Source organism: Neolamprologus multifasciatus, chromosome 15 (assembly GCF_963576455.1).
Source record: "Neolamprologus multifasciatus chromosome 15, fNeoMul1.2, whole genome shotgun sequence".
Taxonomy (NCBI): domain Eukaryota; kingdom Metazoa; phylum Chordata; class Actinopteri; order Cichliformes; family Cichlidae; genus Neolamprologus; species Neolamprologus multifasciatus.
Window position 1 is genome coordinate 20,537,876 of NC_140453.1, and position 12,867 is coordinate 20,550,742.

Here is a 12,867-nt window from a genome sequence, read left to right on the forward strand (position 1 = left end):
GTTTTTTTAAAAACCTTTTTTCAACTTTATAAAAAAAAATACTGTATAAAGAAATGACTTTTTTACACACGTAGACGTTTAATCAGATTATTCCAGGAATTTGCAAATACAATCTAATTTTGCACTTTATATCAGATTTACTTGGAGTGAAAAGGCCATCAGTAACTGTCTCAATCAGATCAGTATTCAGAGATAGGACGTGTCCCCTGAATGTACCAAGAAGAGTTAGTCTTAGTACTTTAATTTGAACCTAAACAACTTCTCAGGTTCTTTGTGAAGAACTTGCCCGTAGTGGATACCCATTATCCCAAAAAAATCCTGTCTGTGTCTTTCTCTGACTTGCACCGACCGATCCTCAGTGTGAATACTATGCTAATCATCTTCAGGTGACGTCCATCCCCAGGCGTACTGTTAAAAACCTCCCTCAGCTCAATTCGCACAACATTCCTGCTCATGACCGCTTTCGCCAAACTCTTTGCCATTCGCTTTCCTTTTTTTTCTCTTCACTGCTTTATAGGTGTCATTAATGCAGCTGTGTTTTCTGTCTAAGCCACAGTGGTGACCTGACATAAATGACAGCACGCTAACTGTCCCTCGTGTTTTGCTTGCCTCATGTTTTTTGTGCTGCCTGATGTTGAGTATTTAGCAGGTTCCGTCTAATGTCTGGTGCGGGTAGCCAAGTTCACGACCTTTAACATTTTATTCCACAAAGCAAAAGTAGGCTTTTATCAGCTTAAACGTGTTCTCACTCATCATCTGTCCAACATTTGTGCACCGCTTGTACCTCTTTTCCACCAAAACAGTTCAGGTGCCTGAAGCCTCAGTTAAACAGGCCTAGAGACCGGTTGGTGACACCCTGACAACCACAGGTTGCTAGGGAAAAATCTTTACTCCCCAGCTGTTTGGCAGGTGGTTTGTGGAGGTGTAATTAGCTGTATTGTGGTATGTGTTACTGCACCGAAAACCTTGCAATTACTTTGATTGCTACCAGATTGTTGCAGTCGCATGTAATTTGCATGGAAGACTTGAACTACTCACCAAAAAGTTAGTGAAACTGTGACGAGTGCATCACAAACCAGCAACGCAGACCTTTGCCTTCAAAGTAAAAGTTGCACCTTTTGAAACGTGGTGGTTGCAGTGGTAAGGTGCAGCTTTTAATTTCAAGGCAAGCGTTCCGTTTCCGGCTTGTGTTGCATGTTTTCATGTTTCACTACCGCAGTAGGTTGTAGACAAGTCTGTGTCTTCCATGTAAACTATGAGCAAGTTTTTGTTGCAAATCTCCACCAATCACTCACCACCCAGTTGGGGAATACTCTCCCCCCCCCCAGCAATTGGTGGTTGCCAGCAGTTTTCCAGCCCTCCTCTAGTCCTGTGTGAGCCTTATCCTAACATAGCAAGATTCCTGATCCCAAACCGATGGGAGAGGCTACCACAAGAAATTCCTAGTAGATATGTCTCCTGTTATTTCCTTCTCATGGAAATGATCCCACCTTGTGTCGTGTAATTCTACCTACTGAGTTGGTGGTTCAATGGAAACCAGGTCCAAGACTGTCTGTAGTTTTTATAACTCCAACTCATTCCTAATGGAGGTGTTCAAAACTTAAAAAAAAAAAAAACTACCACGCTATCAGCTGTCAGGTATTGTAAGCGCTGCCTTATTGGGTCTGAGGTTGGACATGGTTCATAGGCTTGTAATTTACTCACCACACTTTGGGGGCGTTGATGCTTTCTCTGGAGAATTCATTTAAAATAAAGACCAAGGTTCCACTTTCTCCCTTGTACAAATTAATATAAATAAATATATATATATATATAAATATATATTATACATTTTACTCATTTTGTCCAGTTTTGTATATTACACTCATGTAAAGTTTGTTTTTAAAGAGGCATCGGAGCAGCTATTACAAGACAATATGAGTGACAATGTTCATCTGGGAGAATTTTATGCATGTTATATTTTCTCCTTTTCTTCTCTCTTTGTCTCTTTTAATGCCCCTCAACCCTCCTCTTCAGGTGTGTAACGTGAATATAAAGAAATCTACCTTTTCTTTGGAATGTTGTAGACAATCAGTCTCAGGCCGGGTCCAGTCCCTGCAGGGAGTGAGAGCCCTGTAGGCTAACAGACAAACAAAACTTTCTTTTCTTTCTTTTCTTTTTTTGTTTTTGTTTGTTTGACAATTAAAAACTCTATTTGCATCTACTGGAAGTCTAAAATTTGGAGGTTTGTTCATTCATATGTTCGTGGCTGCTCAAGTTTACACACACACACACACTTCTCTACTACACTCAAAACACAAACACCTCGTGCATTTGATCCCTCTGCTTTTTTTCCAAGGTGAGGATGCCAACCTTGAGGAAATGATGCTTTGACTAACAAATCTATAACATCTATGAATGTGGGAATGCAACACATTGCAATAAAAGCACCATTTGAAATGCAGCGTGTCACTCCTGTATGTTCTTTATGTCCCAGAAATTGGAAGTTGTTTGTGAGATTTTGCTAAACCAATTTGCAGATGATGGTCTTGTTTATTAGCCCATACTACCAGCTACACTAATGAACCACTGTGCATTTAATGGAAACAAAGAGTTAGAGAGAGCAAAGTTGCATGGACGTGCAACTTTAATAATAAAATAGAAGTTATTTAGCATTGTGACAGGAAGAATGAATATGGTTTTCTAATTCTGAGCCCCACTTATAGTTTGGTAACAATGGTATCATGTTACTCGTTACAAGACGGTCGTCTTCAAGTTTACATAGACACATTGTGGACGTGAATGTCGTGGTAATTTATTTATTTCTTTCATCTGTTCTTTTTCCTGGGTGAAATTATAGTACAGCATATATCTTTAATGGCCTAAAAATACAAGAATTGTTCATACAAGTTTGGAGAAAATCCAAAATAAACCCACAGGTGCAAACGTATACACATTTTAATAAATGGTGCAGGGGGTTCTACAATGTGTTTTTTAGTTTGGTCAAGGTCTATTCTCGTTAGTGATAATATTTGACTATGACTGGTAGTTTCTCTTTACCAGCATAAAAAGTATATGTTCAGTCCAACGACAGTTTTCAAAATCCAAGGAACTCTGTGAGGATCTAAGAATTAGAAATGTAGATTTACACCAGTTAGGAACGTTTCTTGGAACCATTTCTAATTGACTGCAGAATCCAGCATCACCAGTTCAGAAAAAAATGTACAAAATCTATTCAGATGTGTGACCACCTTGCTAAGGTGTGAAAGAAAACCCTCAGATAAAAGGAAATTGGTTGGGTTGTTCAGGAATAACCAAGGCTCAATTTTGCCTCGAACTGGAATACCAGCACCACTGTGCTCAGTGGAGTGAGAGGGTGCAGATCAGAAAGCAATGTTCAGTCTGTAGTTAGAACCTGCTACACTGTGGCTTCCTGCCATAGTCCAGAAACATGCATGTAAGGTTAACTGGTGATTCTCAACTGGCTGTGGGAACATGAAAGGTTGGCTCTTTTTTGTTAGCTGTGTGATAAGTTGCTAGTTTCTAGTGAGCTCTCTTGTCTCTAAATACCCAAACTGTCCATATATGATCAACCCATCACAGGCCAGACTGATTGCAGAGCTTCTGTGCTGGACTTTAGTCTCTCCAGGACCTCAGGGGCTGACAGTGGTCGTTGACCATTTCTTCCAGCTCACTCTAATGAATCAGTGAGTGTTGTGTTGAATGCTGTTTGTGTGGCAACATCTCTGTCCTATTTCTTCCTTAACGTCTACAAAGTTATAGGAACTTTACAACACTGGCAACTGTTAAAATAACAATTTAATCTGGTATTTTTCAAACATCTCACAGGTATGATTTCACTTAATCACGGTATATAGTAGAATAGCTTACGAAAACAGGAAATGATACTGCTCTGTGTGCGATCATTGGTCACATCCTGTTACAGCAGTAAATGACAATAGAAAAAGTCAGTAAAATAAAGTGGATAAGATTGCACGCACAAATTGCTCAACATTTAGCCGACATAGATAGTGAAGACTGAAGCACATGAATGATGACAACAGTACAGTGCCAACCAAACAAAAAGTTTCAAACAGAAGCTACAAAGCTGGCCTTATTTAAAAAAAAAAAAGAAGTTATTTTTAAAAAAAAGCAAGACATTACAGTTTGTGTTGCTTTACCACAAGGAAGAAAAGAGCAAAGTCAATGTTTGGTGAAGTTCAACAGACGTGGGCTTATTACTTACTGCACCTCTACAATCACATCATGCGTTTACAATGGCATTCATTCGATTTTAACTTTAGGCATCACCAATAGACCCCTGACAGGAGGCATGCTGAACTTTGTGTCTCTACAAGTGTGTCTGGCAGATGATGTCGTCATTTGCTTTGATGACTTCTTTGTGATTTTGGTAGGCTCCTTCTTCAATGGGTTTTGTTGGATGCTTATGTTCATGGTACTCCACTATCGGGTAAGTGATGGCGGTGACCACCAGCACGGCCAGCACGATGTACAGTTTATACTCCAGGCATAAGAATGTGCTGTAGGCGAAGGCGATGACAAAACCCAACGACTCCCACATCCGGTAGTTTGCAAACGCCGCCTCTTTTTCCCGCGGGAAGAGGATGCCGTAAAGAGCTGTGAGACAAGGGGGTAGGGGCGCCAAGAGAAGGCAATTAAGTGCAGGTAATAAAGGCAGTGACTGCCAGTAAGGCTTATAGCCTTTATTTCTACCTGTAGTTATTTCTGCAGCTGTAAATGTCTTTTTGGACTGGTTTTAAAGTCCTGTGTCGTCAGGTCATGTTACAGAGTAACGCCGGGGTAATGTAACAAATTACTGTCTCCAATGAGTAATTAAGTAATTTACTGCGTTACATTTAAGAAAAATAACACGTTTTATTTAACACTTTACTTTTTTTTAGTAATGACCCTTACTGCACTTATTACAATGGATTTAGTTTCTATGTCTGAAGAGCAAAGACAACATACAGTGTTTTAAATAGCCACCAGGGGGCGTAACCTGTGTGTGCAGAAGGACTTTAAATCCTATGAAAGTCTAGAGGAAAACCACCTCTGACTGAGCCTGTAAACACTTTCCTGATAAGTCACGCTTGTGAGTCATACTGAATGAATTTTAAAGTTCATTTTGTTACCATCTCTGTCTCTACAGAAAATTTAGTTTACACTGGTTTAAGGTTCACGGTTTTAGAGTGCACACTGCAAATCAGCATCTCAGGGGAGAGCCAGCAACCGCATGTTATCTTGAAGGGGAGATTTTGCTAATTTTAAGCTTAAGTTTGAGTTTTTTTAACTAAAAAAAAATCAGAAGACAAGGCAAGACAGCATTTCTAGTTCAGTCAATTGCACATGTGTGCATTATAATGAAGGCAGACCGTATTTGAAATCCTCATTTCTGGGTGTACCTGTTAGTTGCCCCAGGCGGGCTGATTGGGTTTCTTACCATTAGTCTGGGTTTGCCAGATAGCATCTGACAAACCCCACAGAGCAGGAAACACAAAAAACACAGCAAGCTGGTCACGATGAGGCCTCCAGTACAAAAGAGCAATGATGCAGCTCAAGTTCGTCAGTGCAGCTGACAGTGGAAAGGAAAATAATAAAAGAGGCAAGAAATGTGTTAATACAAACATCAACAACAAAACAAAAACAGCAGTGAACGGTGTTTAATTATTGTATTTTGTTAAAAAGGTTGTACCCAGGGCAAAGAGTGGAGCTCTTCCAGTGTGCCGGGCGATTCTCCCAAAGAGAATTGAACAAAGGGAATTGGAAGCTCCAAAACACATCATTACAAAACCAACATAATGGATCCCCAAAGCACAAGTCACATAGTTCTGCGAAGAAACACAGCAGACATTTATAAGGCCTCACGTCTTATCATTATTGCTGTTGACAAAATTGGTAACACCTGGATAAGCAGTGGGCTGTTTTCAAAGAAAGTGTTAGTTCAGAGGAATGAATGGCTTTGCCAGGGCAAATTAGCATCAGAACAAACTACAAGGCTTCTGGAACAACGTTCTTTGGAGAGATGAAACCAAAGAGGAAACGTTTGGGCATAATGTCCGCTATCACATTTGGTGAAAACCAAATACAAAACATCAGCACAAACACCTCATACGAAATGTGAAGCACGGCGGTGGAGTGGTAATGATTCTGGCTTGTTTTGCAGACACAGGACTTGGGCACAACGCAGTTATGTATACTGAAGTATTCTAGAGTCAAATGTGAGGGCATCTACCTGACAGCTAAACTAGGCTGAAATTGTGTCATGCAATGGAACAATAATGCCAAGGACAGAAGCAAATCTACAACTAAATGGTTAAAAAAGAAAAGAATCAAGGTGCACAATCAAAGTCAGACCCCAACCCAGGTCAGTGTTGCTGACTTCAGTTAATTGGAGATAATGTATCTGACCACACCTCCCTACACACCCCTTCTGGTTTTCCATCGATATATGACCCCCCCAAGTCAAGCTGTACTGCGCTAATAATGAAAAGATCTAAAAAAAAAAAAAAAAATTAAAAAAAATAGGCTAATATATCAAATCCTTTTATTTAACTATATGACTTAATGAAAACTGCACTAACACCTGAAAGCCTTCATCTTTTGGAGCTCTCCTTACCTTGGTGTACTCCCCTGAAAGGAAGCTCTGTTCAAAGCCGCTGTACATGGTGAGTGGGATGAGCGTCACCAGCCTCCAGTCCTTCAGGAGCCTGAATGTTGCCAAGAACGTGTGGCAAAACGGCTGCTGGCTACCACGAAACTCGCTGGCCTGCTCGCGGTCGATGTTGTCCAGAAACACCGCCACGATCAGGATGGCCAGCACACCCACGCCTGCCACACACAAAGAACAGTGATTCAGAAGACAGCTGCAATATGTTAGTCGCACCTTCGCGAGCGGTTGCATGGTTATATAATTTCTTTGCTTCAAAGTTTGTCTGATTACTGATTAGCTAACACCCTCATTCAGGTGATTGGAAACTTTACCGATGTAGCTTCCGACGAGCGTCCACACCAGTTTCTGCTCAGGCCTTGTGGTGTTCCCATAAGCAGTGACATTAAGGCCGCAGTCGGCTGCTCCACAGCTTTCCAGCTGCTCCTGTGGGATGTCAACTGTCAGAAAAATATACAATTTGTTTAAGCGAATATATCACGACCAACAGAAAGAATGCAGAGAGAAACATGATACAGTTTTTGTTTTGTTTGCACTTTGCTAAAAATAATAATAATATTCGCCCTTTCTGTTCATCAAGGATGATTCAGTGTTACCTTACAATGTAAAGCTCTTTAAGGCAGCTGTTAAATTTAAACCCACAGCTGAAGTGTGAACGTAAAATCACAGTTTTCCTTGTTTATGTGCAGCGCATGCTAAGAACACGTGCGGGTGAAGTAAGAGGCACATTTTATAGTCCAGCCTTTACACGCTCACTGTAGCCCTTGAAACATCACGGTCACGCCTTTTCTTGACCTTGTGATGTTTTCTACCAAGGTCAAGGAGACGGCGCTAGAAAAAGGTGAATACCTGACCCACGCTCATTGGTTCATTCTGTATATGCAGCCCTTGTTAGCTGTCAGATTGTCTGTTTGCACTCAGTTTGTCCTCCTCTTGTTCCTCACGCCCCCCTTTAATTCATGTTTTGTTTGGAGTCAGTATATCCCTGTTTTCTTTAACTTTTTTCCTTATTTTTTTGCAGGGCTCAGACACTAAAATCTTTACTTTTTTATTTGATCTACCTCAGTCCAGTGTCCCTAAAATACCAATGTTACAAAAAATCTCTCAATTTTTTGTACTGGAAGTGTGTTGGATTGTACTGGACACTTGTAATTGTCGTTTCGATGAGACTTCTGTTGAAAATTGTTGGTAGAACGGCCAAGTTTACTTATTTTAGTCAATCAGCACGTTTTAAACTGTAAAACTATAAAGATTTTGTTGCTGATAGTTTAGTTTAAAAACGTTTGTATCTAACAGTGTCCCAAAGTAAGACGGAAATAAAACTGGAATAAATGTCTCTGTGGAGTCATTCTTCCAAGAAAGTCTCCTTTTAAACTGATAAGCAGAAAGTATTGACGCCATAAAGTAACATACTGCATACCTGGGAACTTTAAACATACCTTTTCTCCATACTGTCCCTTAAATTTAGCCTGAAAATAATTGTAAGACATCACTTAGACCTTGTTCAGTGATGAGCTGAAGCTGGCAGCAACACAAGATTGTTGATTTGTAAAAGCCTACATGACATATTGTATTTCACAATTCATTAACCGCACAGAGAAGGCATCGTTTTAATATGTTAAATATGTTTCTTTAAGCTTTTTTCATGAGTGAGCCAAGTGGAAATTAAAATATGGTCACCCTACTTAAGCTAAACTTGTCAAATCTGAGTTTGTAAAACGATTTTTAAACTTGTATTTACATCTTTTTAAACTCTAAAAGTCAAGCAAGTTTTGAGGGCTTTGACTGTTTCTTGCAGGCGCAGCAGCCTCGACACAAACTGAGTTTATACACAAGTACCTAGAGAAAAGATTTGCTAGTGTAAAACTTAGATATGCAGGGCTACCTGCTGTGGTGACCCCATTTTTTGTTTGTTTGTTTGTTTGTTTATCACTGTAAATTGTGATTTTTAAGGATTGTAAAACAAGCCAATCACCAGGCTAACATTTGTTGCTAAGCTGCCTCTTCTCCTTACACTCCTAAATGTCACATCAGTGAAAATCTTCAGTCATTTCCAGTATTTTCATTCCTGAACTCTCTTATAGTAGCTTTGCATGAGTCACATTAAAGGACAATCACAAGCGGTTTTGAACAGTAAGTGGGCGTGGCTTCTCCGCTTCGGCTCACAGAGGTCACGCGATCTCATCATTTCTCACACTGGGGGCCGTTGCGTTATTAAAATAATGAATTCTCAATTCAAACTGAAAGGGTCACTTTTAGTGAAACCTGTTTCCTATTTCCTTGAAAAAAAAAAAGGTAGAGTAACAGACTTTGAGGTACACCGTGTCTCCGATGTGTTAATCAGCAGTGGCATGCACAGTGGATCAGCTGCTGTAGGTGCCGTGATTTAGTAACATGTCAGAGTCTCTAAAAATAATTTCCAGTCCAAAGCCAGAGGGCGATGTCACTGTAGTGACCTCTATCCTTTATGGTCTATGGTTCAGCTCTGAGGAAAAAATAGCAAAGCTGTTTTTGTTTTTTAATAGAAACTGTGCGTTAAACATGTCATTTGTTATTTGTAATGGCGGTTTAATACTGCAGGGTTTGTAAATGGAACAATGCCGATAGGCTTGCCCATCGAATGAGAGAAAATACTTCATAAATAATACTTTCAAATACTTGAACCCCCACTGCACACGTACAACATTTCAATGATAAATAAGGAAAATGTGGCAAAGTGTTGCACGCTGTTTTCAAGCTTACTACTGAGGAATTAAGCTTACTGGTTTACACAAATAAAACTGCACACTGCAACCCCAAAAAGTTAACATTGTACAACTTTCAATGCACAATTAATGAGGCAATTAAACCAGTCCTGGTTCAATTTAATCAAAATGTGACCACTTTTCTGCTGCCTACCAATAGCTGTGTCCTGTCCAAAGATGAGCGAAGACATCAGGTTTCCCCAAACAGCGGAAGACTGAAAGATGAAAAAGAAGATGCCGAAATAGTAGTTGATCACGTCAGAGCCTTTTTTGTTGTCTTTGGCGGCCTGCACGTTCCCAGATATGGTCAGGTAGGTGCATTTAGCCGACCACAGAGGAGAGCCACCCAACCCCAGGATCACTGAGGTGGGGATGAGAGTGTACCTGTGTGAGAGAGCAAAGCAACACTTGGTCTCAGCTTCAAGACTTTTTATTAGCCAATGAGGTTATTGGACAAGACGTGTTGCAGTAGGGTATCCTATTACAAAAATAATCTTTAATAACAGACATTAAAAAATTAGAACCCCCAATTAGCCTCATTCATTATTGTTTTTAATTGATTGTCTGGTTGATTACCATCCTGGGTAGAGGTTTCCCAACGAGTAGGACACGTAGCAGGCCATGCTAACCACAATGGTCCATTTACAGCCCAGGTTTTTGATCATGATGGGGGGGAGAAACATGGAGGAGATGATGATGGAGGCGTAGATGACGCTCAGAGAGGCCACACCCATCCCCTCCGCTGCATTCAGACTGCTCTGCACAGAGAGCAGAAACACTATAAGTGTTGATCAGAGGTTCAATGTTATGAAGTCGACTGCACTATAATCAAAACAAAACAGTTTTTTTCTAAAAGTAGACAAATTTGAGTATTTTTTTATATGCTCAAAATATAAAAAAATATGTATATATATATATATATATATATATATATATATATATATATATATATATATATGTATATGATTTATGCCATGTGCTTATAACTGTCAAGTTTTTTATTTTATCTAGAGTACTTCTAGTGTGTGCACAGATAATTATGTTTAAAGTAAACAGAAAACTGTTTAATTTACACTTTACTTTAAAACTGTCCAGCTCTCAACATACAACAGCAATATGGAATTTTTGTAGATATAATATGTACGGATGTGAAAGTTTTTATAGTTTATAACAAATTCAGGTATTTAAAATATGTTATGTGTTCATATATTTATGAACACATAACATATTTGTTCATTTTTATGTAGAGTATGTATGGATAATTGCCACATTATCGATACATGCATATTTATTATATGCGTATAATCTAAATAAATAAATACAAATAAAAATTAGAAATGTTTTGGTTTTTGCTCACATCATTTTTATAGATAGAAAATCCTATTTTTATGTTAAAAATACAAAGAAAGTTCGGTTACTATGAACCCCTTAATTTCAAACAAATGTTGTAATACAGTAATTGCAGTTCTGGTATTACAATAAAATTATTCAGTACATTAACAAAAGTAATGTCTTTGTTTATTTATTTAAAGGTTTTGCACAATTAGTTATGATTACCATATTTTCTTTATTTTTATTTTTATTTTCGAGCTCAACAGACTGGCGGCCTGTCCAGAGTGTACCTTGCCTCTCGCCCTATGGCAGCTGGTAGAGGATGGATGAATGGATTGTTATTATTATAATATTAGTAGTAGTAATAGTAATAGTAGTAGTATCAATATATTATGAGTTATGCGTGCATGTGGAAATACAGAAATGAAAAGATTTTTCCAAATTAATCATACATGTGAAGAGTGTGAAGTTTTACCGGGAAAAGGAAAAAAACTACAATTATTAGCATATATGTGCACCATTAATATTATACCAATATTTATATTTGTTAGTAACATTGTTTTGTTCAGTTATGATATAATAGTCAAGAAAATAACAAATTAATCCAGAATGGATTACTGGCATCATTTGTTGACTATAGGTATGCAATGGTATTTAACATTTCATATTCAGTTAGTATGAATAGATTCTTCAAAGCTCCAATAATGATTGAATGAAATCCGGCGCTGACTGACAAACATGACCGGTAATTATTGACATATGGAAAACTTGTAAAGTAAATTATTCCTTGGTCCTTTCAACTGTGGAAGGAAAAATCACTCCTTTTTTCCCTCCTTAAAGCAGTAAATTGTAAATCTTCCACCTACCTGCAAACTCTGCAGACCTCCATAAGCCGTGAACAGGGACAGAAACCCAATTGAGACCACCAGCACATTCTTGAAGTTGCGGCTGATCATGGCTGCTTCTTTAAAAGTATATTTAACAAAACAAAAAAACTTCTCAGAGCATTAACCTTTAAAAACAAAAAACAAAGAAAAATAAGTTGTGTTAGGTTTTTGTATTTAGTTTTTTTGTTTTGTTTTTTAGATTCGTGGCTTCATGCAGCAGCTGCTGCACAGAGTGAAGTCAGAGGTAGCTCACTGCTGAAGGTATTTCTGATAAACCTTTACACTGGAAATAACTGAGAACAAAGTCCAGCCCTCTTTCTGTCACACACATACGCCCATACACCCTCGCATTATGCATGTTTTTGCAGGCAACTATATATTGCATTTCTTATCACGTTGGCCTCAAAATATGGTGCAATTTGCTCACATATCAAGCTCATATATCAGACTGCCCTTCTTTAAATCCTGCACTTTCTCTGAGTCATCGCACATGTTTTGCCTGTAATTGTTGATCATTACTACTTTAAAGCTTCCTTCTTCTCACTCAACCCCTCTTCCTCCTTCTTTTTAGTTCCTTTTAAGATTTTGAATCCAGACTCATTGTGTGTACTTACACCATACATACATACAGGAGCAGTGACCACAGAGCAAAGGTTTACAGTGTGTTACCTCTCATTCTTTACTTTTTTCACAGCACGACAGCTTGTTGTTGTTGTTGTTTTTAAACAGAAAACACAGGGACACCGCAGTCCCTTCTGTTATCTCAGCTGAACCCAAAGAGAAATAAATTCCAAACCAGCCAGTGAGTGCATGCAGATCATTTAATTTGTGTAGCTTTTGGTGAAGTTTTTTGTGACTTGTGATGGTCAAAAAGCTGCTTCACTGCGTCGGGGCTGATTTGACAAATGAAACTTCTGTCTGTATTATCTGGTGTTTATTTAAAGCTATCAGAAGGGATGGCAGATTACAGGTGGAACAGTTTGAGAATCATAATCATATGAGGCAACTCTAAGAAACAGCTGTTTGAAACTCTTCATATCTCTACACATAAAGTGTTGGGTGGTGTTGGCCTAATGAGGACAGATGTAGGTCACACACAGCGCTGCACAGACCTGGAGCTTTTTCACTGCCTATTGGATATCGGGCTGTCATGGCTTGGATATTGAGAAACATGCTTTCTTGCCTGTCTTCTGCAGAGGGACTTGTCTGGCTTTGTCCTTAGTTAAACAGGCTTTTC

At 38.8% G+C, this 12,867-nt stretch overlaps 1 protein-coding gene across 1 annotated transcript; it reads right to left on the reverse strand.

Annotated features, from left to right (window-relative positions):
• Positions 1 to 4,108: 4,108 nt before the first annotated feature.
• On the reverse strand, positions 4,109 to 12,298 carry unc93a (unc-93 homolog A). Its single transcript, XM_085133288.1, has 8 exons — positions 11,610 to 12,298; positions 9,988 to 10,169; positions 9,566 to 9,795; positions 6,982 to 7,107; positions 6,617 to 6,828; positions 5,693 to 5,828; positions 5,441 to 5,572; positions 4,109 to 4,617 (listed from the first exon to the last, which is right to left on the reverse strand). Exons 1-8 carry the CDS (start codon positions 11,697 to 11,699, stop codon positions 4,331 to 4,333), a joined length of 1,395 nt encoding a protein of 464 aa, XP_084989414.1. The 5' UTR covers positions 11,700 to 12,298; the 3' UTR covers positions 4,109 to 4,330.
• Positions 12,299 to 12,867: the final 569 nt, after the last annotated feature.